General features: G+C 34.8%; 5 protein-coding genes and 4 non-coding genes across 10 annotated transcripts; 6 read left to right on the top strand and 3 right to left on the bottom strand.

The window, feature by feature from the left end:
- Positions 1–3,235: 3,235 nt before the first annotated feature.
- Positions 3,236–4,324, top strand: srg-37 (Serpentine receptor class gamma; the record flags this gene model as incomplete). Its single annotated transcript, NM_001373569.1, has 4 exons — positions 3,236–3,724; positions 3,777–3,883; positions 3,932–4,166; positions 4,220–4,324. The coding sequence occupies 4 exons, from the start codon at positions 3,236–3,238 to the stop codon at positions 4,322–4,324; spliced, it is 936 nt and encodes a 311-aa protein (NP_001359773.1).
- On the top strand, positions 3,802–8,600 carry srg-36 (Serpentine receptor class gamma; the record flags this gene model as incomplete). Its single annotated transcript, NM_077969.2, has 6 exons — positions 3,802–3,883; positions 7,366–7,553; positions 7,604–7,978; positions 8,046–8,152; positions 8,202–8,436; positions 8,481–8,600. The coding sequence occupies exons 2-6, from the start codon at positions 7,392–7,394 to the stop codon at positions 8,598–8,600; spliced, it is 999 nt and encodes a 332-aa protein (NP_510370.1). The 5' UTR covers positions 3,802–3,883; positions 7,366–7,391.
- A 5-nt stretch (positions 8,601–8,605) lies between these two features.
- Positions 8,606–8,750, top strand: K06G5.7. Its single transcript, NR_072520.1, has one exon. It is a non-coding gene; the product is annotated as an Unclassified non-coding RNA K06G5.7 (non-coding RNA).
- On the bottom strand, positions 8,606–8,750 carry K06G5.6. Its single transcript, NR_072519.1, has one exon. It is a non-coding gene; the product is annotated as an Unclassified non-coding RNA K06G5.6 (non-coding RNA).
- A 526-nt stretch (positions 8,751–9,276) lies between these two features.
- Positions 9,277–9,348, top strand: rtw-5. The gene has a single exon. It is a non-coding gene; the product is annotated as a tRNA-Trp (tRNA).
- A 134-nt stretch (positions 9,349–9,482) lies between these two features.
- On the bottom strand, positions 9,483–12,695 carry cyp-13B2 (Cytochrome P450). The gene is made up of 9 exons (NM_077968.6): positions 12,624–12,695; positions 12,437–12,572; positions 11,960–12,214; positions 11,821–11,906; positions 11,665–11,764; positions 11,446–11,616; positions 10,634–10,998; positions 10,435–10,578; positions 9,483–9,939 (listed from the first exon to the last, which is right to left on the bottom strand). Exons 1-9 carry the CDS (start codon positions 12,668–12,670, stop codon positions 9,708–9,710), a joined length of 1,536 nt encoding a protein of 511 aa, NP_510369.2. The 5' UTR covers positions 12,671–12,695; the 3' UTR covers positions 9,483–9,707.
- A 2,316-nt stretch (positions 12,696–15,011) lies between these two features.
- K06G5.3 (AT hook, DNA-binding motif-containing protein) lies at positions 15,012–18,700 on the top strand (the record flags this gene model as incomplete). Of its 2 annotated transcripts, NM_001375167.1 has the most annotated exons (16): positions 15,012–15,077; positions 15,295–15,381; positions 15,610–15,678; positions 15,904–15,954; positions 16,022–16,090; positions 16,302–16,370; positions 16,643–16,717; positions 16,937–17,008; positions 17,126–17,224; positions 17,308–17,379; positions 17,507–17,566; positions 17,672–17,737; positions 17,906–17,959; positions 18,056–18,118; positions 18,172–18,213; positions 18,626–18,700. In NM_001375167.1, 16 exons carry the CDS (start codon positions 15,012–15,014, stop codon positions 18,698–18,700), a joined length of 1,089 nt encoding a protein of 362 aa, NP_001362106.1. The 2 variants fall into 2 exon arrangements, with proteins under 2 accessions (NP_001362106.1, NP_001362107.1); NM_001375166.1 differs by lacking the exon at positions 17,672–17,737.
- On the top strand, positions 15,832–15,852 carry 21ur-13247. Its single transcript, NR_072518.1, has one exon.
- Positions 18,701–19,222: 522 nt separating the features above from the next.
- Positions 19,223–23,295, bottom strand: kola-4 (VWFA domain-containing protein). Its single transcript, NM_001029594.5, has 12 exons — positions 23,255–23,295; positions 22,731–22,903; positions 22,586–22,680; positions 22,448–22,542; positions 21,620–21,813; positions 20,967–21,095; positions 20,842–20,918; positions 20,684–20,797; positions 20,208–20,419; positions 19,723–19,883; positions 19,584–19,675; positions 19,223–19,426 (listed from the first exon to the last, which is right to left on the bottom strand). The coding sequence occupies exons 1-12, from the start codon at positions 23,292–23,294 to the stop codon at positions 19,285–19,287; spliced, it is 1,524 nt and encodes a 507-aa protein (NP_001024765.1). The 5' UTR covers position 23,295; the 3' UTR covers positions 19,223–19,284.
- Between the last annotated feature and the right edge of the window lie 2,354 nt (positions 23,296–25,649).

Raw genomic sequence — 25,649 nt, 5'->3', positions numbered from 1 at the left:
GAGTACAGCTCATTAGAAAATAAATTACAGATTATTCCAATTTAAAAAAAAACATTTTATTCTTGCTTTGCACATAATGCATTGATGAAGAATGCTAATGTTGAATATGATGGGATGGGATACTATAAAACAAGCTAAATATTTTTTTACAAATCTAAAGCCAGATCATGTTCTGTAATTGGAAATTGAACGTTTCTTGGGGTGACAACAGTTTTAAACACTTTTTGAATTATTATTCTAAAAGATCACTAGAATTGTTTTAGGGTTAAACAACATTTTAAGCTCCATGAAACAACTTGTTTCTCCGATAAAATTTTAAACGGGGTTAAAAAGATGTTTGCATATTTTGTCATGAAAATGCATAATTATCAAAAAGGCGATCAAGAAGCAATGATGTTTTTATGTTGTGAATTGTATTTATTTCAAAATTACGTAGGTTAAGATAGTTTATGATATTCAATTTTCTAATTTGTTCTACGTATGCAAAAGTTTGATTTTCATAATTAAAAATAGAAAAACTTTCGCAGTAGCCATTCGTGTCGTACGTTTTCCTTGACGAATACGTGATACAGATTATCTCAAAAACTTGAAACATTTTTCGAGTTGGACCACATTCATATCAACCGCCGATTGACTGAGAACTGTTTGGAAGTTTTGGAAGAAAACTAAAGTTATTTAAAACGTTTCTAAAGTTTGCATAAAAATTTCAAAATCTACGTTTGTTCAGGAAGTTTCTGACGTTGATTCGTCTGACATTTTCTGAACTAATTACCCTGGAACCCGAATTTGGTGTATTTTTCAGCAGAGAGTTCATAATGCAAGAAAGGTTCAGTTACGTTTTAGTCCTCCTCAAAATCAAAAAGTGTGAGAAGCTGCTTTGAAGTTTAATGATACATAAACAACAAAAAAAAATATCATCAATAAACAACAAAAGAAAAATATTCTTCTTTACGTTATGATTTATGAACTGCGAGTATATATTTTAGTGATAAATGACTAATCAGTCTCGAACCAAATATTTCAGTGTCAAGGAAGAAAAAAAAACAATAAATAATGATACAGACATTATTTTCTCAATCCCATTACTCATTCGCTTCTTACAAGATGACAAAGTGTCTCACGTTTTCTGCGATCTCCATAATTTTTAAACCCGACCATCTTATGAATTTAATAATTTTTAAATTATTTAAGGCGAGCAGTAGTTTCACTCTGTGCCCTGTTCATGCTTGCAATTGCTGTTTGAAGTTCACCATGTTTTCCTAAATTGTGCTGAATAGATATTTTCAAATGAAAACCTATCCATTTCGGCCAAGAAGTATATAGAAAATATTAATACAATTTTGTTCTTTGGGCTATAAAAATCAAAAAAGTAGTTCGTCCTAAAACACTGGGACGTATTAAATTTTTGAACATCCTCGAAATAAACTACTATAAGTCACTTATTATGCGCTTCTGGCTTCCCTCATATTTTTAAATGTAAGAGTTTGCCGAATTAAGCCATTTTGACTCGGCCAGAGCCGGGGTTAGGGACTTGCACAGGTCGCAAGGTCGCAGGTCGCACAGCGACCTGGGTCGCTAGGTCGCAGGTCGCATAGGTCGCAGGTCGCTAGGTCGCAGGTCGCATAGGTCGCAGGTCGCTAGGTCGCAGGTCGCATAGGTCGCAGGTCGCATTAAATAAAATCAGCGACCTAGCGACCTAGGTCGCTCTCTTGCCAGCCCTAGCCGGGGTAGATTTACGGCGCGTTGCATGTCGCGCCGCGGCGCGGTTCTTCATTGTAAAACTGATTGTATTTGTGCGTATGGAACAGGGCTTCCACGAGGGCGGTACTCTCGCCCGCCCGCACCACACCACGTCTCGCACACCCCACACCACAGGTTCGCCGACATTACGCAGCTATAGCGAGACGCGGCCTGCGCAACGTCAGCCGCAGTACACAGTGTGTCAGTGTGATAGGGCGGGCGTGCGGAATGGGGGGATGGGGCGGGCGTGGTGTACATTATTCACGCCTCGTCTTCGTGGAAGTGTGGAGTACATGACTTTCCCACGCGTTGTCCGGTAGGCGATTGTCAATGGAGCGCGAAAAATGCAATGAGGAAGGCCAGAAGCTCGTGACTTGTGAATCTGAAAAATAGATATTGTTCAGGCATGTATCGTAGTAGCGACATTCGGCGGCATAGGCCATTATGCCGCTCACTTTATTTTCTGTAAAATGGCATTTTCGTCATCCACCAAAAAAATTTCAACTCTGCATTTCTGTATATGCCGAGCTCAAAAAACCGGTTTTGTGCCGCCTTTCTGCGTGTGCCAAATGACGAATGCCGCACATATCTGATGGTAATTTAGCAATATTCAGAAATGCTAATTTAAAGACACACACGGATTTACCGAGTGTGTCTTGCCACAATTTCATTGTAAGGTCAATTAACAGTTAGTTTCACTTTTTTTCCGCAAACGGACAATGCTTTTTGTCTGTCTTTTTTCCAATTTCAGCCTCAAAACTTTCCACCTTTTTTGCAACTTTTACTCAATTTCTGCTTAAAGTATTTCTTACTCAGTTTGTGCGGTTCTTTAGTATAATTCGAAATCCATGACGTTTCGTCATTAGTTAATCAGCGTTGCAGTTGTAGACTAACTTTTCATTGAGTCACAAACATGCTACGTGATCATTACGCTTGCATTTTTATCCTTGCAATTGTGGAGGTTCTGACTATGCGCGGCCAGCCACCTCATCGACGCTGAACAAAAAGGAAGATATAATTATTTTCTGCAATCCCGTTTGCAACTTGTTTTCGTGTTTGTTTTTTACGTTTTGTCTGAACTTGTTTGCATATACTCAATTTTATGATTTTTTCTTACTTTCTAAAAAGATTTGCCTTGTGATTTTTCTAACGTTTTTATTTGAATATCAAAGTATTTCTGAATTTCTCTGAAATTTTCTCATTACTTGCAGCTTTGTATTGTTTTGGCCGAATACAAAAACCATGCCATCTTCAAGTCCTTTAAGACTGATAATTTCCACTATTTATGGAATCGTTTGTCTCTTGCTTTATACTCTTGTAACCGCTGTCATCTGTGCAAGTAGTTCAATGATTGGGAGTCCCTTTTATCGACTATTCGCGATTGGATACATCATGGTTCATAGAAGTTTCAGTTTTAAACTTTAAAAGGGTCATACACTTATGATATGATTGTTTTTTCTTCAACATATTTATAAGACATAGTTCCGGTATATACATGAATCGAAATGTACTGGAATCGAAAAAAATAAAATGCATCATTGGTTTTTTATCATTTAATCTCAGCTCCAATCTGACTAACCTAGCACAGAATAAACAAGTTAACTTTCAGAATATCCTTACCTATCTAAACAGCTTTATAAGTATCCGTCTTCCTCAAAACACTGGAATAAACGGAAATCTTTCTAATTTCTTTCTCACACATAATGAGTTCAATATGAACATGGGCTGCCCGATCAACTTATTTCATGCACTACATTATTATTTTGCGTATACTCAGTACATCTATAACTTTCTGATCTCTTACAATCGATTCTGCGCAATCACTAGTCTACTTGATATTGAGAAAAGATGGAAACGTTCGCTATGGATATTTGTGACTATTATGTTTGTATATCCAATGATTCCAGCCGGCCTGATTTTTTTCAATCGTTCATACTACACATATGTGAGCTCAAAGGACAATTTCTACATAAGCTCAACGCTGGTAACCTTTTTTTGCTATACAGTTGTGGATTTTCCATTTAAATCATTTTCAGGGACATAAAGCAATCTATGGATTCCTTGCTCCAAATCTATTTATCATTACAATTTTTAACACCGTTCTGAACATCAAGGCATATAAAAAACTGCTTGTATTGAAAAAGTAAGTTTCAAGCAATGGAAACAATATGAACATAACTTCCATTTTAAGAACATTGAGAAGTGTTCCGGACACAAATTTATTTTATATGTCGCTTGCTATGTTTGGCATTGACTCTTTTCTAGCAGTTTTATCCACATTTAAAGCGATAATTTTTCTGTTGGAGCTGAAAAACTCTTCTGAATTTTTCGAACGTTTAGTGGACTGGATAGATTTACTGGTTCCGTTTGCTAGTGACGCACTAACTCTGACTCAGCCGCTTCTTTTGCTGTATTTCAGTAGCACTGTAAGTTTCTTGAATACATATTCAAAGATTAGTCAGAAATAAGATTTTTACAGCTTCGTCAAAAGTGCATCGAACGTTTACCCTTTCTCAAGGTTTTTCTTAATAACCGATTTTTTGTCAGATCAAGAAATATGCATCAGGAACTAACCAAATATTAACTATCACCTCTGTCAATCTAAAAAAAACCCAAACCTTAAGTTTATAACTCCTTCGAAAAATTGGTCAACGTTATTTTCTTTACATAGAATACTACAGAAGAAATTGAATTTTTTTTTTGAAATTGTGTTTAAATTGTTATCCAATCTAACTGCTCATAATTGTTTTATTCATTAAACCCTTTTAATCACTAGTCTTAGTAACGTTGCATATCTTTTGCGGATATTTTAATCATCCTACTTAATTGCTTCGGAAATTTGAAGTAATTTTTTAGCTGTTTTATAATATTCATCAAATAATTCTGCTGGATCTCTAATGTAAGAAACTATATGATTTTTGTCTCTTTTTGTGATTTTTGAAAAAAAAAAACTATTATACATAAAACGTTGAAATATTGAAAACGGATATGTATTAGGGGTGTGCGGCAAACTTTGTAATTTGCCGAGCTTGGCAAATTTGGTATTTGCTGAGCACGGCAAGTTTGGCACATTTGCCGTGGTCTTCAACTCCGTAAATCGCAATATTTTTGGAGCTAAAAAAATGCCAAAATTAATGGAAAAAAGTTCACTGCTTTTCGTTCGATTGTGCCTAAAGCGCAATTAAATTTCTTGAATCAAAAATGAAACACAGTGGTTTTTTTTTCATAGAGTTTCTGTTCGAAACCATTTGTTTTTGACAAATATTTTATTAAAAATGTTTCATGTGTGCGACAAATTTCAAAATTAGTAAAGCTCGGCAAATTCGGCAGGTACACTTTTTTGAAATGCTCGGCAAAATACAAATTTGGAATATTTTCCGCACACCTTTGGTATATATGTACTTGTAAACCATCTTTCCCTTTTCAGGATAATGTAAAGACATGCTAGTTAAATTGATAATTATATTTAAATTCTTATTTGATCTTGAGAAACAATGAACTTTACGTTTTTCTTCTTCTGACTTTGAATAAATTTTCCTATCCGACAGACTTCACTCCATTGTTCTTAATTAATTTTTTTTGCAAAAAAAGTTGAATGTCACTAAAAAGATGATTTTCAAATGCTATAGGCAAGAACATTGTGCTTTTTTTTTGATCTCCTGAATTTTGATCTCCTGAATTTTAGTTTTCTAAGAATATGGGGATTCAAAAATGACGAGATCGATTGTAAAAAGTAAGAGGAAGATTGTTCACCTATTCCGTTGAGAAACAATAAAAGATTTGTGAACTACAAAAGACAATATTTAGCAATTTTGAGAAAAAAAAAGAAATTTCATCAAGCTTGCGATGAACGCTATTTAGTTCCAATTTTTCAGCCACGATATATTTTCAATTACGTAATTGGAGCAAAATCGCAACAAAAACGATTTTGTGTAGTTGAGTAGTGTTTTGTGTAGCGTCCGGTTTTTTGTTTTTTGTGTACTAATTGAGTGAGAGTTACTGAGATTGCAAGTAAAAAACAAATAAACCGACTCACACGCGTCCGAAAAACCGAACGTTGATTGCGTCCGGCGTCCAGTTTTTCGGACGTCCGAAAAAACCGGACGTCCGGTGTGCCAGCCCGTGACTCACACCCTCCGGTCAAGCAACGATGCTCATTTACAATCAATTATGAACGTCCAGACAAAATATCAAGCATTTTAGAAACCTGTGACAAGAGTCTACATGCCGATAAGTATTCTAGGACCTCCCAGCTGAGCGAGGCGCAAAATTCGGGCCTCACGTCGGCCTCACGCCGACGCCCCGCGCCGCTGTGTGTGAGAAATGGAGTGCGAAAGGTAGTTATTTGAAGCAGCCGACACGTTCGGGGTTCCGCAGCTTGGCGTGAAATGAGCAGCTTGGTGTGGGCGCAACGTAGTGCGAAAAGGTGGCGCGGCGACCTTGAGCCCTAGAGTATTCTATGATTTTATAGAGCTTAGTTTTTGAAAATATCATTAACTTTAGAAGGTTTTATGAAAACTTGTACAAAAAAAATTTTCTTTTTACAACATAACTTACAACAGAAGACCTGAATTTTCTGTTTAATATTCTTTTTTTATATCTAGAAGATGTAAGTTGTTGACACTCCGGTCCGAGATGGCAGCCAGAGCCTCGGAGTGGCAAGAAGACGACGGACGGAACGGGAGAATTGATGAGCGGGGCTAATAACTGTACACAGTTTGACGAAAATCCAAGTTTATTGAGCAGGGCAGCTTTATGCTGGGATAAACAAGGCAAAAACGTAGAGAATATTTAGTAAATATTTGGGAGAAGAACGGCGACGGGCAGCCAGTGACGAAGGGGAACGAAGAGTGAAGAGAAGAGTGGCCACATTTTAGGCCCGAAATTAATATGAGCAAGGGAATAAACACGCGCTACGACACTCCGATGTGTACAATGGCGCGCGCTTGCATCCTTGGCGGCAAATTCAAATGAGAATTATTTAATTTAATTCATTTAAATGGTGGAATGATTGTTAAAGAACGAACAAACGGAATTGTGTGAGTAAATTACCGGCGGATGATTATCGCTGGATTGTGGGCAATTCTTGCCGATAATTATAATCCGCAAAGTTGGGGCGGCGGACCTCTACTGAGGCCAAGTCACAACATAAGTCAAGTATCCTCCTGTGATTTAGATTTCATACAAAAAGTGATGCAATACTACTGAAGAGCACTTCTATCTAAATTGAGCTTTCCTTCAAATGGTTTTTTGACCTTTCAGCTTTTGATTTCAACTGATCATAAATTGTTTTCTAATTAGTTTAATATAATTTTTGTGATCTTATACTTTTTGCACGTTTATCTAGCCTACGATCTTTTAAATCATTATCCATGCAGCGATATGATGATAGTTTTGTCATTGTAAATGATTCACCGAGACATTAAAGCGTATTCCGTGTTTTGAGCGCCTAAAAATTTCAGAGTTTCTGACTTTGAGAATATGACACGCCCATTTTTTCGCGCGAAGAAAATGATATAAAATGTACACAATGATACAGAAGAGTCAGTCTCTTCATGTTTCCCAAGTTTTTTGTTTTTTTTCCACAGTGGTTTTTAAATGAAGCTTCCAATGTGTAATGCTTAGGTAAAATTTCAACTCCTCCTGTTGGTATGACGCTGGCAAGCTTGTTAAGGTTTATTATCACATCAGTCTACGGAGCAGCACTACTAGTTCTGTACACCTATGTGGTCATCATCATCATTGCACATAAAAAGTCGGAATCATCGTTTCGGAGTTCGTTTTACAAACTGTTCATTGTTGGCTTCTTCATGGTAAAACAACTTTTCCTTAACTTACGTGTTGATTAACATGCTTGCTTCAGAACATGATGACATATTTCAACAGTCTCATAAGCCTTCGACTTCCGCAAAGCAATGGAATCAACGAAACTTTGTCAAACTTCTTCTTAACACACAACGAGCACAACATGGAGGTGATCTTTCCAGTTAAAGTGTTTCACTTTCTGCACTACTACTTTGCATATGCTCAGTACATCTACAATTTCTTCATATCCCTCAATCGCTTCTCATTGATTACGAATCCTATAAAATCGGAGCTCTTCTGGAGAAAACGATTTTGGTGGTTTGTGTTTGCAATTTTTGCAATTCCATGGGCTTTTGCTGTACCAATTTTGGTGGGACGGTCTTACTACGTGTATCATTCACATGGTGACTACTTTTTTCTAGATACCACAATAGTAAGTTATTTGCACGGTGTTCCTATTTTTGAAAATCTAATGTGTTTAGAATATAATTTTATTGTAGAAACGCTCGCTGATCTATACCATTTTGGCACCAACGCTGTCCGTGATAACTGCAATGAATAGCTTTTTGAATTTCATGTCAGTTCGCAAGGTTATCATTTTGAAGCTGTAAGTATTGGTCTGGTTAATTATTGAAATAGTCCTCACATTTTTTTAGCTCCGGAGGAAGAGTCCCGGAAAAAAATCTCTTGCAAATGTCCTTTGTGATTTTCTTCATTGATATTTTTCTGGTTATACTGACTTTGATTAAAGCAATAATAATTGCATGTGGTTTATCGTTCAAATCGGAATCGACGGACGAGATTCTTAGTTGGATCGTCATTCTCATTCCTTTCGCCAGCGACGCACTCACTCTCACACAACCGTTGCTGCTATTGTTCTTCAGCAAAACTGTAGGTTTCAAGAGGTACTATCGGGTATCAATATCTATTTCCAGGTCCGAAGATGTTGTATTTGGCCATTCCCGTGTTTGAAATCACTCCGCTCTCACCGATTGATTGCCAGAAACAGTGTTTTAGTTGTTCGTCCATTTGGAGCACCTACAATCACAGGGTGATCACATCACACACACACACACACACACACACACACACACACACACACACACACACACACACACACACACACACACACACACACACACACACACACACACACACACACACACACACACACACACACACACACACACACACACACACACACACACACACACACACACACACACACACACACACACACTCTAAAAAACAAAAACAAAAAAATTAAATTGTTTATTTTCTCCTACATTCCCCACCTTTCTTCCTCAAGCTTCTTCTCTCAGGAGGCCCGAATCTGGGTAATCATCTTATCAGACCTCCGATCCTCTATTCGCGTTAATGTATCATCTTGAAATGTTAACTTTCTATAGCATACTAAATCTTCTTCTTAACATTGATCTCATTCTCCCAAACTTACAATTAGAACTTGTTAGAAACACAGCGTGTCGAGCACTGTTTTTTCTCACGTTTCTGATAATAATTTCCCGTTGTAATCTTTTATTTTAGTCCCAATATGTATATGTGATTCTTGTTTTTTTTTTGTTGAATTTTTAGAATTTTCGGAGCTTGGTAACTTTTTTCATGTGACGTACTACTACCACTGTACCAATGCACTAAAGATATTTTCCAAACTAGAGAAATTGTGAGCCTAATACTACACACGTTTGCCACCCTCCTCTCTCTTCAAAGTATGACTGCTTGGCGCAATGGTAGCGCGTTCGACTCCAGATCGAAAGATTGGGCGTTCGATCCGCTCAGTGGTCAAATGTTTTTTCTTTTCTCCAAGTCGTAGTATGATTGAAATAAAAAAATACTTGCAAATGTACACGGATTTTAAAATCGTCAACAAAATCACAAAATTTAACACAACAAAATCACAAAATTAATGCCAAGATTAAACAAAATTGAATTTCTTTATTTTTTAGTATTCTGGCAAGACGTGTAAGGCCAAGACTTATTGCAAATAATATGTATCAATACAAAAAATGACATGAAAAGTTAGAAACAGAAATTGAAAAAAAATATCATGAAAAATTAGAAACAGAAAGTCACAAACTTGAGATTCAAGTAACACGTGGTGATGAATAAGTATTTAAATACAAATATTGTTCAAAATATGCCGTTCAATCCCTTGTCATCAAATGTACAGTAACCTTTTCTGGAGATGTTGTCGTACAGCCTTGTAAGTGTAATTCTTTTTCCGTTTTTGGACCAGCCAAAATAGAGAATCTTCGGAGCAAATGAGCAAGTGCAGTTTTTGCCTCAGAAAGTCCAAGACGCATTCCAACACACTGTCGAGGACCTGCACCAAACGGTATCCAAGACATGTTATGACGAGGTGAGGATTCGAGCCATCTGCAAAATGGGAGTAGATCATATAGGTAGCAATAAGGTTCGGACAACACTTTTTGGAAGGTTAAGCTTGGATAGGTTTTCTACATGTGATGTTAGTTTTCAGCCTCTCAAAAGTTGTCTATACTATTCATTCGAGGGGTTTATTTTGATAATTTCATCTTTTGCAGTTTTTAAGTTTTTATATTATTATTATTTATAAATGAGCCCACATATGTTTTATTTCAATTTCAAATTATATACTATGTATCAAAATGAAAGTTTTAAAAACCTACAAAAAGTGTGCGAAAAATATGCGAAATACTGAAGTTGTGCCACATTAAAATTTCGGTCATAGAGTATCTTAGCCTATTTTCAGATTTAAAAATAATTTCTGATCTTTTAAATATTCCATATTTCCTCTATTAGTCTTGCACCTATATCGAATATCAGTATTTCATGCAAGACTAATAGGAGAAATACGGTACCGACAACAACCGACATACTTATTTTACTCACCTTTCTGGTACAAACTCGTTAGCATTCTTTCCCCAGATCTCTTCAGAATAATGCAAAGCTCTCACATCAGCTTCAATTCGGACTCCTTTTTCGATATAGTAATTACCAAGTGTTGTTGCTTGAACGCATTCTCTTGAGCAAGCGCTAAAAATATTAATGAATTACTCATAAATTACTTTTCGTTTGAATTTCAACTTACAACCAGGCAACTGGATACATTCTCAAAGCTTCTCTTATCACTGCATCCATATACCTCAATTTTCCAATATCATCATAGGAAATGTGTTCTGATGTGCATATTCTGTCAATTTCATCTTGCACCTTTCTCATTTCTTGTGGATGTTTTGCTAGTAGATAAGAGGCGTAAGCCAAAGTATTTGCAGTTGTGTCAAAGCCGGCTAGCAAAAACACAAAACAAGCTCCGATCACGTCTTCAGATGTCACTTTTTTCTCAACCTTTATTCCAAAAGCGTTATCTTCGATGTTGGTGTCGGTGTAATAGTCGAGGAACATATCAATGAAATCATTATGAGGATTTTCAATTCCTTGTTCAACATTGTCCGCCTAAAATGAAAATATTTCATACTCTGTTGTGGTTACTTGACTAAAATTAATGCATTGTTTTTGAATAGGCGCTTCAATGAGTATAATTTTTAAAAAAACATTCAGTCTCTTAAATTAGTGAAACCAGTTTCAAAGTAATTGTTCACTACAAAAAATTTTTTGAAATCGTTAATGACTAGTTATAGTTCAAAACTAACGGTTTGTCATTACTCAGTAAATCACTGTAATAAAATTACTCGGCAGAAGAAGACTAAAGTCTAATAATGAAATAGACCATGTGTTTAAATTTGGTATGTACTAACACTAATTTTAAATGCAAAACTGTAGTCTACAAACTGAAAGTTTGATTTTTGGGCAGGTACAAACACAAGTGAAGGCAATTTTTTAATTCACTAGTTTTACTCAAAATTGAACGTTAACCATCCTATTAAAATATATTAAACTCACCCTCTCCTTCAATCGGTCGTGAACAGCGGTCTCACAAAACTTCAATAGTTTTCCAACGTCTCCACCGCGTACAGCTTCATGGTTGAAGAAAGTATTTTTGATAGTGTTTTCAAAGCCTGGAAACATTACTGCCAGGTACCAGGGGTAGACACGATTTTTGCGTAGAAAGATCTGAATTTTGATGCTCGAATGTTAAGTTCAACTCTAAATGTGACTTACTTTCTTTACAATGTCCACCCCCTCATTGTTGAACTGCTCGGAATATGTTTGGCCCATCGCCAAGCGAGAGATGACGTCATAAGTAAATTCCTGATAGTACCTGAAATTACTTGTACTTGTACATGTACTATGCTTTTTAAACTAAAAATAACATACTCATGAATATTGAACGCTTCTCCGTTTACTTGTTTCGACATGTGATCAACCATGCTAAACACACTGTCCTCCATAGTTTCATGAATCTGAAAAACCAAACTAATATTAAAAATATTAAATACTCCCTATCAAATATTACCTGTTTCAATGCTTTGACTGAAAATGCAGGAGACGCCAAGGCTCTCAATCGCTTCCATCTGGCTCCACGAGCAGCGAATAAATTTACTCTTGGCTCTTCTTGTGAGCATTCGAGATTTCCATGGATAAGATTGGTGGTTTTTCTGGCGTAAAAGCAATCAAATTTCTTGATGAACATTTCTTGAAGCATGTCCAAATCACTGACAACAAGAACCGGTATAACACCTTCATAATATCCGAATACTTTTCCAAACATCTGAATTGACAAAAAAAGTTGTTTTTTATTGGAAAGGAGTAATAGTGATTTTGAATTTTGAAAATGTGTATTAATACAATACAACAACTTTTCAGAGCATGGATTCTTAAAACTTAATTTATTTGTTTCTTTTTGGAAAATGTCACCTTAAACATAACCCTACAAACAAAAAATGCCAGCAGCAGGAAAACAGCCCACAAAAAAGGAAATGCAAAAGCCAACCTTTGTCCATTTATTTATAATAAATCCTCTTGGTTTCTCTCTATCTGCTAGGTCATAAAACGAGCCAATAAATGGCAATCCAACAGGACCTTCAATTCCTCGTCGTTTCCAATAACTGTGTATCCATTTAAAATATCTGAAATTCATTATTCAAAATTAAATTCAATTTAAAAGTATTTTAATCTACCCAGCAACAACACCAATAATTGCAACAAGGCAAACAATAACACCCATCTCGCACAGAAAAATAAGAGGACGGTTAATAAATCTGTGTGGTCTAGGCGATATTTATACATGAGGTCATTATCTCATCTTCTCCTTTCCGGGAAACTCCGCCCATTTACGTTGTAGTCTGGTCAGTTTGTATCTAGTGGCCTACACTTAAGAAAATACATGGAAGAAAAATGACTGATACGAAGGACGCAAGACAACATGCGACGAGAACATAACTAATTTGTCTGGGAATTTTTCGAAAAAAGTTTAAACTTCTTCTATATGAAGCGCAGCGGAATACTGCCAACAAAATCAGCTGATTTGGTAGCTACTTTTGGTAGGAAATTCGGTAGAAAAAAAAATCAAAAAGTACAACGTTAGTTCATATTACTTTGCACTTGTTGATATCACAAACATGCGCGAAAGGTGTTTTCTCATTGAAAGGGCATCAAAAGAGTCCGCAGAAGTGATTAAAAGTGGAGGTAGGAAACAATTGCAAAGTTTTTTGATGTCCATTTTTTAGTTGTTGGTGTTTATTTCTAAATTCTGCAACATATTTTGTAGTGGAAGTAGGAACACTTTTTGGATTTACAAGCTGCCGTAATTATCTTTTTTTTCCACTATTTTTGTTGTTCCTCGCAATCAGGAACACTCTTTGCAGACTCGAAAAAAGCCAAAGTTTATAGAAATTAGTCAGAACTTGGGCATATCTTACATGTCCGTGGGTGAATACGTTCCTTTGTGTTATTTTTAGTGGCGGAAATAAGAATCACGTAAGCTCACGTTCGGACTTTCAAGTTAAGCTTGCCAATTGAAAGACATACTGGAATGCTTTAAACTATACATAAAACATAAAATGTCACTATTAAGTTTCTTGCAAAAGGATGTCAAAAAGATGTACGTTGATTTCATAATTGACATCAATACACACTTCAAATTGCCGGATGGTAATATTTGAACATTTTGAAATGGTGTCAAGATTTTAACTTCATAGGAACTAAACTGTATATAAGAACATGTTGTGCCCTGAGAACGTGTCGCCATAATTGCGGTTCACTTTTCAAAAATTACCAATCGTTTGCAAACACCGTAGTATACTGCGCTAGACGCACAGAGCATTTTCCACTGTTGCTCAACTCAATTTCACATTGTCTTCTTTTTTTTGAGTTATTAAACAATAATCTTTTCAATTTTTTTTTGAAATTCATATAGTCTTGATCAACACGGGTTTTTTTCAGTGTAGTGGTATTTTAATTAAGGTTTAGCCATAGTGCTGAAAGTTGATGGAGATTCTTTCGTAAGCTCGGTAGCACGTATTTTCTACCGCGCATTCACATCACAATAGCTGTGTCCTAATATAAAGTTGCATCACTTTCACACATGTCCTCCGTATCTGTTCTCTGCCTCTCTGCTCTCTTCTTTTTCAAAAGCCCTGCCTCACCTTTCTTTCTATTCAAATTTTGGTTGCTGATATGAATTTCTCAGTGGGAATTATGAAAAAGATTAGTGCAACTGCCTCTTTCTCTATTTCTCTGTAGTCTTGAAAGTAACTCATTGTTTCAAAATTCTTTCCTGTTAAGTAATTTTAACAATCAGTGTACTGATTTTCAAATTTGGTATAATTCACCTTATGATTTTGAATTCTTTGATTTACTTCAAAAGTGACGTAGTTTTTTTTTCATAAAAAACTTGAAATGCAATTTTGAAACTGAAAAATTTTATGCTTTTCAAAATATGAGATTTTTTGGTGAAATTATCAAAAATCCCAGACTCCCATAGCAGTAGTGGGTCGGTTTTTTTTAAAACATTTTTTGCTCTGTTCTTCTCAATTTTTTATAAAACTGTAGACGCAGAGGTTTTTTGGTATGCTGAATCCGATTCCAATATTAGTTTCCCATAAGAAATTTTGGAAATGCCCTAAACCGCTTAAACCCATAGTAGTTGGGCGCACCCCGAGCCAACCTTCATAAATAGAACGATGTAAAAACTATGAACATACATACAATGGCGATATTGGTTTAATGTGCACAATTTTTTCACATTCTAGTCTCACATTAATAAAATGGGTGCATTGTTCAACGGTCGTAAAATCCCTCTCTTTGTGTAGGTCAACCAACTCTGTATTTCATTATAAGTGCATACACCATACTATCCCTTGAACACTGTCGTAAACTTTTCTAACAAATTTGATGGAAAATTCACACAAAAAACTGAGAAGGTTGAATTATTTTGTTATTACTTTTTTTGCTTATTATTAAAAAAAACCCTAGTACTATGAAATGCAGTTCTTCATATTTAATTTTGTAGCCGAATTTTATTATGATATACGGTATTTCAGAACAAATTATCTTTGTTGCTGAAAATGTCTGAACCGAGAGACAGAGAGGATGAGAATCTACCGAATTCACCACAGGATCCTGTTTTGAACGTAAGATTTTCAATTTTTGAAAATAGTTAGCACTACAAAAAAGTATTTCACAGCAGGTTTTGAGCCTAATAATATGCATTTTTCTTTGTGAACTTATTTTGTTTTAGCTTGTTTAAATTTATAGATAGTGAAAAACCTTGAAACTGTAAATATAATAAAAATAAAATTGGGAAAAAACATCAAAAAGTTAAAACGTTGAATGAAATAAAATTTTCAGAGACAAGTTTCTGACGACAACGAGTACGGAGGAATGACCCATGATCAATGGTTATACGTTCAAATGTATTTTGGCCATTCGTCCAATGTAAGTTTTCTATGTGAAATCATTGTTTCAAAAATATGTATGTTACAAACTGTAAGCTAAATTTTTCTTATTATTAGTTTCATGCCATTCACAAAAAGTGTACATTTCAAAACTTTTCAAAACTGATTTCCCATAACTTTTCACAGATTTATTATTTTATTTATTCTAGCGAAACAATATGTTGTAAAGTTAAGCATATGCTTTAATGCATTTTAATACATTTTTAAGGGAACTTCTGTGAACGTGGCAACGGCAGCCGTGGCTCCTGCTCAGCAGGTTGGAGCTTCACAATCAGCAGTAAGATAACTTTTTCAGTTACATCATTCGAAAGCCAGCACAAAATGAAAATAGTATTCCTCGGGTAATTTTGATTTTTTTTAACGGTGAAACGACAGTAATGATAAAGGGTTTCACATACTTTTCTTACACTGTAAATGTACTTTTTACAAATGATATCCTGTAATTAGTTTCCAAAAACAGAATAAACAATCTTAATGCCATAAATTGATTATTTGTTTCCAGAGTGCTGATGAAAGCCCACCTGGAGGAGTTGTAGCTGATGTTGAACAAATGGTAGGAGTTATTATTTAATGACAGAATTTAAAGAATGCAAAGAAATTACTGGAGAAATTTTTTCCAGAAAGATTTGAAACCCCCGCAAAACGAGATACCAGAACTCGCTGAAGCACGATGCATCGATGATGCTCAGGTAATTTTTGTTTTTTTCAACAATAATGTTGCTGGAAAATGTACTTATTCTCAAGTACTTATGTATATAATTTTTTAGGAAAAAAGTGTGTTAAAAGCATGTGACATAACACTAAATGATTTTTAGGATTTAGAAAATGTTAGAGAACATGTGAGTTGATAAAGAACAATAGGAAGTTTATTAGTGAAAAAGGGAACAATTGTTTTTTCAGTATGAGCACGACTCGGCTCCAGTGAATCCAGTGAGTGATATAGATATGAAGATGGAGACGAATTCGCAGGTCATTAATTTAATTTATTTATTAACTATTTCTTGGCTTGAAAATTGAGAGCAAAATAAGGAATAAAAATGAGATGAGGTAAGAAAAGTAAATGATAAGGTGACCAGATTGGAACATGTCCGAGGTCAGATGACAATTGATTAACATAGAAAGTTGAAGAGGAAAAAGAGATATCATCATATTGATTTTTAAGCTTAAAAATTATTCCGAAATGCTTTTCTTATCAAGTTTCATTTTGGAGTTTGTGGTTTAAGTAAAAAATTTATTTCCAGGAAACTTCCTCTAACACATCTAGAAAAGAAATGGTTGCTGTTGCGGAAATGGCTGAAACATTTCAAACCCCAGAGGTAAGTTTTGTTGAATCCATAAAATTGAAAATTTTGAATTGAAAAAAATTATTTTTATATTATAATAAAAAAGCTAATATGCCAATTACATCAGTTGAAAAAAAACATGTTTAGTGCCATGCAAAAGTTATTTACATTGTTAAGAAATATTGTAGGAGTTATTTCTCAGTACCAGAATTTAGAGAGCAAATAGAAATTATTTGAGAAACCCTTTTTCAGAATGGCCTGGAGCCCCCGGTAATCGCGGCACCAGAACTGGCTTCACCACTACACGGCGACATTAATGCTCGGGTAATCTTAAATTTTATAAACACAAACATAGTTTTAAAATGAAGTTCTTTCCCAGGTACCTAGTTTTTAGGAACGAGGTGTAATAGTTTAAACCATGAAATAATTATTTATGTTTAGGAAGTTTCCGAGAGTCTTCTAAGAATGGAAGATGAAAGACAGACTGAAACTGAAACTGCTGACCTCGATGCACAAGAACATGAAGAAACTGTCTCGCAGGTATTCTTTAAACACAAATTTCATTTCAAAGTTTACACACTAAAAAGTATCATTTTGAAGTGAGTATAATGCTCTTAGTTCAGGGTACACATGGGGCCACGCCACTAGCAAAAATTGCACATGACTCTGAGCAACACATAGATAATATTCCAGAGGTAAGATTGAGTTTTTCAAACACACCTGTTATTTAAAACTTAACATATAATATTATCGAGTTTCAACGATGAAATTTTTGTTCAATATGAATAAAATTTACGAGATTACAAAATGGTTTGATTTTAGAGAGCGTCCTCTTCCAGAGACATGATGACTGCAACTTCTGAAACTTCACAAGCTCCAGAGGTAAGATTTTCAAAATTTATTATTCAAAATTATTCAAATTAAAACTATGGAGATGATTTGCAAAAAGAAACAAAAAAAACTATCTTTGTGAAAACGAATTTTCAGGTAATTCCCAATCTACCATCAAAACGACGGGTTCCTCGCAAATATCCATTTCTATCTCTTGGAGTGGTAAATAATTTATTTAGACAGTATAAATAAATAGCTGGAACCTCATAAAAAAATGAAATGCAGTTGCTGTGTTAATCTCGGAATTGCAGAGTCTCGTTCTTTACTGATTAAATAAGCAACTACCAAAATAAATTACTGATCTACATATACTTTGCACTGATTTTTCAGATTAGCCAACCTTCAGCAAATCCTCGAAGAAATCCCCGGCTTCCAATTGAAACTGTGAGTACTGTTTTCAAATAGAAAATGTAGATTTTGTCTTATTTTTTGTATATGAATTTTTGAAGTTTTAAATTTTTGAATACGAACGTTTTTAAGGATTATCCAATTCGACGAGGAAGACGATATCCTCACAGGAATGGAAGTATTCCCGTGGACTACGTAAGTCTTCAAATCGGGAGCAACTTGTGGTGAAAGTTGTAAAGGAATTTCAGATCACGCTAGGCGACTCAAACGACGAAAGCTCTTCAAATCAGGTAAGCTGAATATATTTTGTTCACACTATTCTAAAATTCTGAAAACGTGTTGTAATTAATTATTCTTTACAAAAAGTAACCTGACTTGAAAAGTTTTGTTTTTGGTTCAGAAGCACTACTGCTCTGTAGTTTTTTTTCAGCGGGTATACCCACTTAACACATATTTCGCAACAATATGAAGTAAACTTACATTACACTATTTAAAATCATAAAACTATCTTTATTGAGACTATTTTATTGATTAAACTGAAAATCTCCTCGAAGAGTCTTCGTGTTTGAATCAAAATTTTGCTGTTGCTTCTACAGAATCAATCAACAGTATAGAAGAAAAAACTCACTCGATTGAAAAAAAAACAAATTTTTTGGTAATCTCAAAATTTAGTTAATAAATTTATATGCTATGAATTTTCAGATTCCGACTTCACCATCACGGCGACAGTCTCGCAGAAATCATAATAGTCGTGACGAAGTTGTAAGTATTTGTTAGAAATTGCAAAAGGTAACTGTTGAAATTGTTCAGATAATTCTGGGAAATGAAGAAGAAAATCATCGTCAAAGATCAAGATCTCCAATTGTGGTAAGTACATATTAAACAATAATTGAACTGCAATTTTAAAAAAAGTAGTGACTGGATTGTACCAATTCTACTAGTTTTATGTTGTCACTATTGGAAGTTTCCAGGGAACTATATACATAAATATATTTTGAATGGAAGTATACAAATATTTTTCAGATTACTATCGACTGACTACCCAAAAAGAAAATTTAAACTTTAACATTCCAAGCTGGTTCACTTTAACTTTTCAATAAAGTTTTATGAAATGAATTCATTTTTAAGTTGAAGTTATCAGGTTTTTGAACAGATAAAATATTATATAATTTCTGCATATCCTGAATGATCTACGCTCCCAACTTCTCAATTGTTTTTGTTATTTTAGTTTTCATTATCATCACCCAACTCAAAGCCACTGTACTACCTTATTGAATATAAAAGTTTTAATAATAAAATCCACGTCACGAACGATTCATATTTTTCTTTACAGAGATTTTCAAAACATGTTTGAATGGAAATTATGAAGTGGGTTTGCTCTTAGTTTCTTCAAATGTCACACTAAATCCACGTTGAATGCCAGCAGCATCGCTGGTGAACCTGGCGGTGATGATATTAGCGTCAACGTCAAAACTTGCGTTGTTCACATCCACTCCGGTGAAACTGAAATCAAAATTTTAATTTAAAGTTATGTTCGTACCGCGCTGAGAAATCACGAAGAAATGTAAATAACTAAAATGTATAGTTCAATGAACACATAGTCTGTAATAGCAATAGTGTCATAGTGTCATAGCAAATAGTCTGTTGAATCAAATCATACCTCTCAATTTCAACACCATCTGCGAAGAACTTCAGAAAATCTTTCTCCACTTCTAGTTCGTAGAACACCGTCAAAGTAACCAGTTTATCTTGCTGAAAATTGTGTTTTTATTCAGGTTTGGACAAACTTGATGTGATACCTCTTTTCTTTGATAAGTGTAGGTAGAGTCTTGGAAGTTACAGTATCTAGACTTTTGTCCATTATCAGTTCCCCAAGAAGCTCCGTTTTTGGGGGGTCCAAAAAAGTCTGATGGTTCCGAAATAGAATTATTAGCATTAGCATCAGCGATTATTTTACACCCTGCAATTAAACAATAATGAAAAAACTGTAACATTAATGCATTAACGTTTAATCTAACAACGTTCTATAGAAAAGTTATCTTTTTATACTTTATCAGTAATTTAAAAGAAATTTCATTTTAATATCCGGTTTGTAGGAGCAATTTAGCATTAACAAAACATATATTTGAAGTTTTTATTAAATGCATATGAAAGGCATATAAAGTTTCTATAATATGCGTAACAATACTTTATGTTCAAAGTCTATCTGTATTTTTTTGATATTTGCGATTGGTATTATTGATTCAGTACACATCTAGGCTAGTACATTTTTTGGTAGACTTACAATTGTTTGTCAGATTATTATTCAATCCAGAATTCAGATAGAACCTATTCACAAATGGCGCAACATCAGCATCGGTACTGAGTGAAACATAATTATACCAGTCATTTGAGTTAAGTGAACCAGGGCTTGTGTTATATCCAATGATAGCCAAGTTTACACCTTTTGCTGCGAATTTCTTTTGAAGATCCTCTGAAGGAGTTTGACTTTCGCTCCTGAAATACTTCATAACGTATATATGTCATGTTTAAAAAATCTTATGATGTTTATAAAACAAATTCTGTTGTGGAAAACCTAACATGTTTTAATTTTGTATTGCCACTTGGTCAAAATTGAGAAATATATTTTCTTCAACAATCTTACATTTGAATCTGGCCCATGGACCAAAATACTCACGTTAATAAATATTAAACACATATGTATTAAGTTATTATTGATAGATTTTTCAGTAATTTTTTTGTGAATAAAAAACAACTCACCACCATGCTGTGAATAGAAGAATTGATCTTTGAACGTTTTTTCTTGTGGGAGCCGGGTTGCTGACGCCGGTAATGCTCACGTTAAAGAATGTGTTGACCGCGTTAGACAATGCACTGGAAAACGCTATGTTTGAACAAAAAATTAATTATAGTCATACGTTGTAATATCGACATCAATGCTGACTCCAGAGTTTGGAAGTGATCCATTCACATCAGCTGCAGACATTTTCCAGATCTTTAAATATTTATGGTAATTATATTGTTTAATGCGTTTCTCAGAAACCTCTCCTTGAGCAGCATAGAATGGTGAGTACGGAGTTACAGTTGCAAGACCAAGACGTGTTTTGTACAGCGATGTAATATCGTCAGTCACACTCAGAAGGTTAACAAAACTCTTAGCCAATGAGTTGAGCTGCAAAGATTTATTATTTCTTTTTTGTGCTCGCTTTTTCACCAACAGAGTAAAAAAACAATTACTGTAGTTTTTGTATTAGTGTTTTATGCAATACCAGTTTTCAGTATTACCGGTACAAAGAGTGTAGATAGTTAGAGAGTGACAGACATCCGGGACCCAAATGGGCGGGGCGCGGGAAGAGACGATTTGTGTCGATTTACGAAATGATGACAAGGAGGAAAGCTCTGTAAATCAACACAAATCGTCTCTTTTCCCGCGCCCCGCCGCTTTAGGTCCCGGATGTCTGTCACTCTCTAACTATCTACACTCTCTGTATCGGCAATAAGTTTCTTTGAAAACTTTGGTGGTATGTACATAATTCTAATAATAACTACTGTATGAATCACTATTGTATGAATCATCTTGTCAATCCTTTCCAGATTAAGGAACTCGCTATTTTGGAAGGTAGTGCGATTACGTTTTATAAATCCTTTTGAGACGTTTGTTTATTCTACAATGGAAACTATTTTCTTTTCACTTACTGCTGCCAATCCATCTGATCCTTGGGTTGTTCTCTGATTAACCATAATTAAAATATCATGTGAAATGAGTTGTGGGTCCCTGCCGAAATTTGGATTGGTGTATGGTGTCGTGGTTGGAGCGGCGGTTGTTGAAGGAGGAGTGATTGTTGAAGGAGGAAGAAGGCCTCCTGCACCAATGGAACCGTAATATGCATCTATAAATTCAAAAAACCTTAGTTTAATTAGTTTAATAAGCGATTATGTTTTATCAACCAATAAGAACAAAATATCCCTTGAAAAATATTGTTTTTCGAATTTCAAAAAAAAAATCAAATCCCGACATCATTAATAGGGACTGAAAATTTATTTTTAAAAATTTGTACGTTTCCATTGATTTTTGATAACTTCACGGTGGATTTGATTTTTTTCCTTTATGTACAATATAGCGTATCAACTACAAAAGCGGCAGTTTTAGAATTCATCGCTTAAAAACCAGAAAATGAAGAAAAATACAATTATGGTGACTTTAAATTGATTGTTGGTTTCCAACTTTATTAACCCTGAAAAACGTCGTCTAAGCTTACAAAACAATATTCCTAAATATCAGGGAAGCAGAAAAAATATTTTCTATGCATTATTTTCTGAAATTTTTTTTTTGAATTAGTGTCAGTGTAGTAAACGAAAGGTTATAATTTTGGTAACCGTATTTTCTATCTGTTTCACACTTTGTTGCTACCCAGTCGAAATTTTTGGGAAATATGGCAAAATTTCCTTTCCAAGTGATAAACCAATTTTGAACGCGTTTAAAGCGCCGATGTAATAAAAGTTTTGCGGACTATATGTACATACTTGGTGAAGTTGCGTTGTCTTGTGTGTATTCCACATAGATATACTGTGTCGAACTGGTATAAGATTTAGTAGTACCACTGTCAGCTACCGTAAATCTGAAAAAATAAAAATAACGTCATGTTTTAAATGTGTGCTTACGTGGTGATCTTTGTACTATTATCTGCTACCTTCCCATTGTAAAGTGTGAATTTTCCTGTAGTATCTGTCGGGGTGCTGAATGTAACAGTGATGGTCTGTAGTTTTATTCAATTAAAAATGTGTTGGACAAATGAAATCAACATACGCTCCATCCAGTAGCACCGCCGCTGTCAGCAATGAATCCACATCCTGCATCAGGATAGCATGTTTCAAAGTTATCTGGCTTGTAGCCATTGCTCAATCCAATTTTGGTTCCCGTGACATTTGAGTCACGCTTGTTGTAGCATGAACAGTCGGCATCAGTTCCTGCATCAGTTCCTGAAGTGATGTTATTCTTAAAACTAGATTTTTCGTTTTAGGAACCTATGGTATCATAGGAAGGGCTGAAATAATTAGACATCATGACTTTCTTTCAAATAATAATATGCTTGACTTTCCAAACTAAAAACCAGAAATAAAGTGTGTTTTTTGTAAAAACAGAACACTATATTTTTGCGGTCAACTTTGCAAGAAATGATAAAATGAGCTGTTTCACCGTCCAATACTAAAAAAGCAATTTTGAATACGACAGTACTCGTTTTGACAATCTAATGAAACTTTATTGTGGAACAAAACCATCTGATTATTTGATTACGGATTTTTTAAGATTAAATTTTTTAAAGCACTTACCTGAAAATGCTAGCCACGAAAGAATGAGGAAGGTCAACATCCTGAAAACATAGGTTCAATTAAATAGATACTTATGAAAAATCAAGTAAAACAAGCACAATGCCAAAACTAAAAATTACAGATACATGTATATCAAAATTTTTGTAAAGTACGGCAAGGACAGGAAAAAGAGGCAGCGTCAATTTTTGGGTGGAGCCGACAGTTTTATTTGAGTTTAACACACTCTGCTTCACTCTTATCATGCCGCAATCAGCGTTTATCACTAGATTTCCATCAGTCTCCTCCGTTTTTGCTCTGCGCTCTTTTTCTTCCAGTTTACTTTCGCCATAAAACGCCTATAATGGCATCATTGCTGATAACAAATTGAAATGTTTAATTGCATGATTCAATTGATGAGGGGCACGGCAAGATACAATGTTGAAATACAATTTGCATGTTTAATGTAAGGGAGAACATGCAATTTTTTGTTCATGACATTCTAAGTGTATCCAGTGAAAACCTTGAGAGTTTACACATGTTGCAAAAGCATCGAGGATATTAATATTGAGGAAAAAGAACAACTTTATCAAAGATTTACTCGTTTTTAATGCCATTAGACCACTTTTATACAAACGGAACTCAAGTTTCGCTATTTTTTAATATCATGGAAGTGTGTCGTTTGTCAACAATTCCAGGAATGTGGAAAACTTTTGCCTGTTGAAAACATATTACCCACCGCGCACCAACGGCAAGTCACCTGAGATGGAGAATATTTTGAACTGAACACTAAAACAATTTCGACACAGCACAATCTATTGATCTTGAAGAACTGCTTCCTTTTCTAACATTTGACATGAATGAAAATCCGATTATTTTTATCTACAAAAATTTTGAAAACGCCCTACCTAATATGTTTACTGCACTCATTTTCATTTACAGCACATCAAAAGGAAATTGTTCTGGTTAATGCACATGGGAGTGGATTAAAATCAAAAGGATTAAAGGACGATCCGTTCTTTAAGTGCTATGCCCTGGGATTCAGGTACACTGCCTGGTGGTGATCCCACTGGGCTATAATTTGAGCCACGTCTTAAGTTAGCTGTGGACTGTAGCCGATAATCCAGTCGTGGATTGCTCCACTTCCCAATAGAGGCTGTGAACCTAGGGGTGAGGCCAGACTTGAACTCGTGACCTCCAGATTGCTAGCGGCCACCACTACCGACTGAGCTATCTACCCCTCGAATTTTAAACAAATTCCATAAATGTGTGAAATAGTCGGGAACTTCACAAAACATTTCAAAAGTTCTGGAAAAAATTCACACATTGAACTAAACTTTCGATTCAAGTTTAATAATCGTTTTCCGTGCCCAATAAAATAGTGAAGTCTTTGCAAATAAACGAAATTATCAGTTTAAGTGACTAAGAAATTGTTTTGCTTAAAATGCCAAAAACTGGTCAGGCGGTTCATTCTTACACTGTGCATTCTTACACTGTACATGTACATAAAACTTTTTTATTCCAGTTGGATCAATAAAAAAATTATTGGAGTGTACCCTCTAGCCAATTGCATACAAACTGACTACAACGGAAGTAGTTATCATTTCGAAACTGTCTTATGTTGAATAAACATGGCTGAAAACTGCTTAGAACACTCAACACATGTAAAACGTCATCAATTCACAATTACTCTTGACAGTTTCACGAAACTCTGGGGCTTAGTTCTCTCTAGTGATGATGACAATACACGTCACATTGCAAAAAAAATTGAGTTGATGGATGTTTGATTTAATGCATTCAAAATGACCCAAACAACTTAATTTTATAATTGAATTGAATTCTAATTTATTGAACTTTTAAGGCAATTTACAAACTGAATTAAGAAGTTAAATAAAAAAATAATGAACATCTATCAAAGTTTTAATACATTATGGCGGTTTAAAATGTTGGAACAACACATTTAGTATAAATTTAAGATTTCACAAATTTTTATTTTTCGGAGCCACTCGAAGTTAGTAGATTATTCATAATCTGCATTTTTTTTTCTTAATTTAAGCAATGTTTTCCTTTTTGTCTACTCTGTTCAATCAATATACAAAGACGAAATCAATAGTGAGAAAATACGAGGACAATCTCAAATTTCATAAAATCACGCAGAAGTGCAATTGTGAATAGAACTTTCAGCGTCAATTCTACAATTTACAGTTTTCATAGTTGTTTTGAAATCATCATAAAAATGTTACTTAGTATTCTTTTTCACAAAAAATTAATATCCCATAAGTTAAATTTCAGGTGGCGTATAAAACTTGCTTGCACTGATCCAGTGAACACTAGCTCTTCTCACTTGCACATCATGGATAAACATGTAGGAGTGGAACAACGGACAACGACACACAGGACTTATTCCATAGAAATTTCG

The sequence above is a fragment of the Caenorhabditis elegans genome, chromosome X, assembly GCF_000002985.6.
Source record: "Caenorhabditis elegans chromosome X".
Taxonomy (NCBI): Eukaryota; Metazoa; Nematoda; class Chromadorea; order Rhabditida; family Rhabditidae; genus Caenorhabditis; species Caenorhabditis elegans.
The sequence above is the reverse complement of the archived record's forward strand: the minus strand, read 5'-3'. Positions and strand labels throughout refer to the sequence as shown.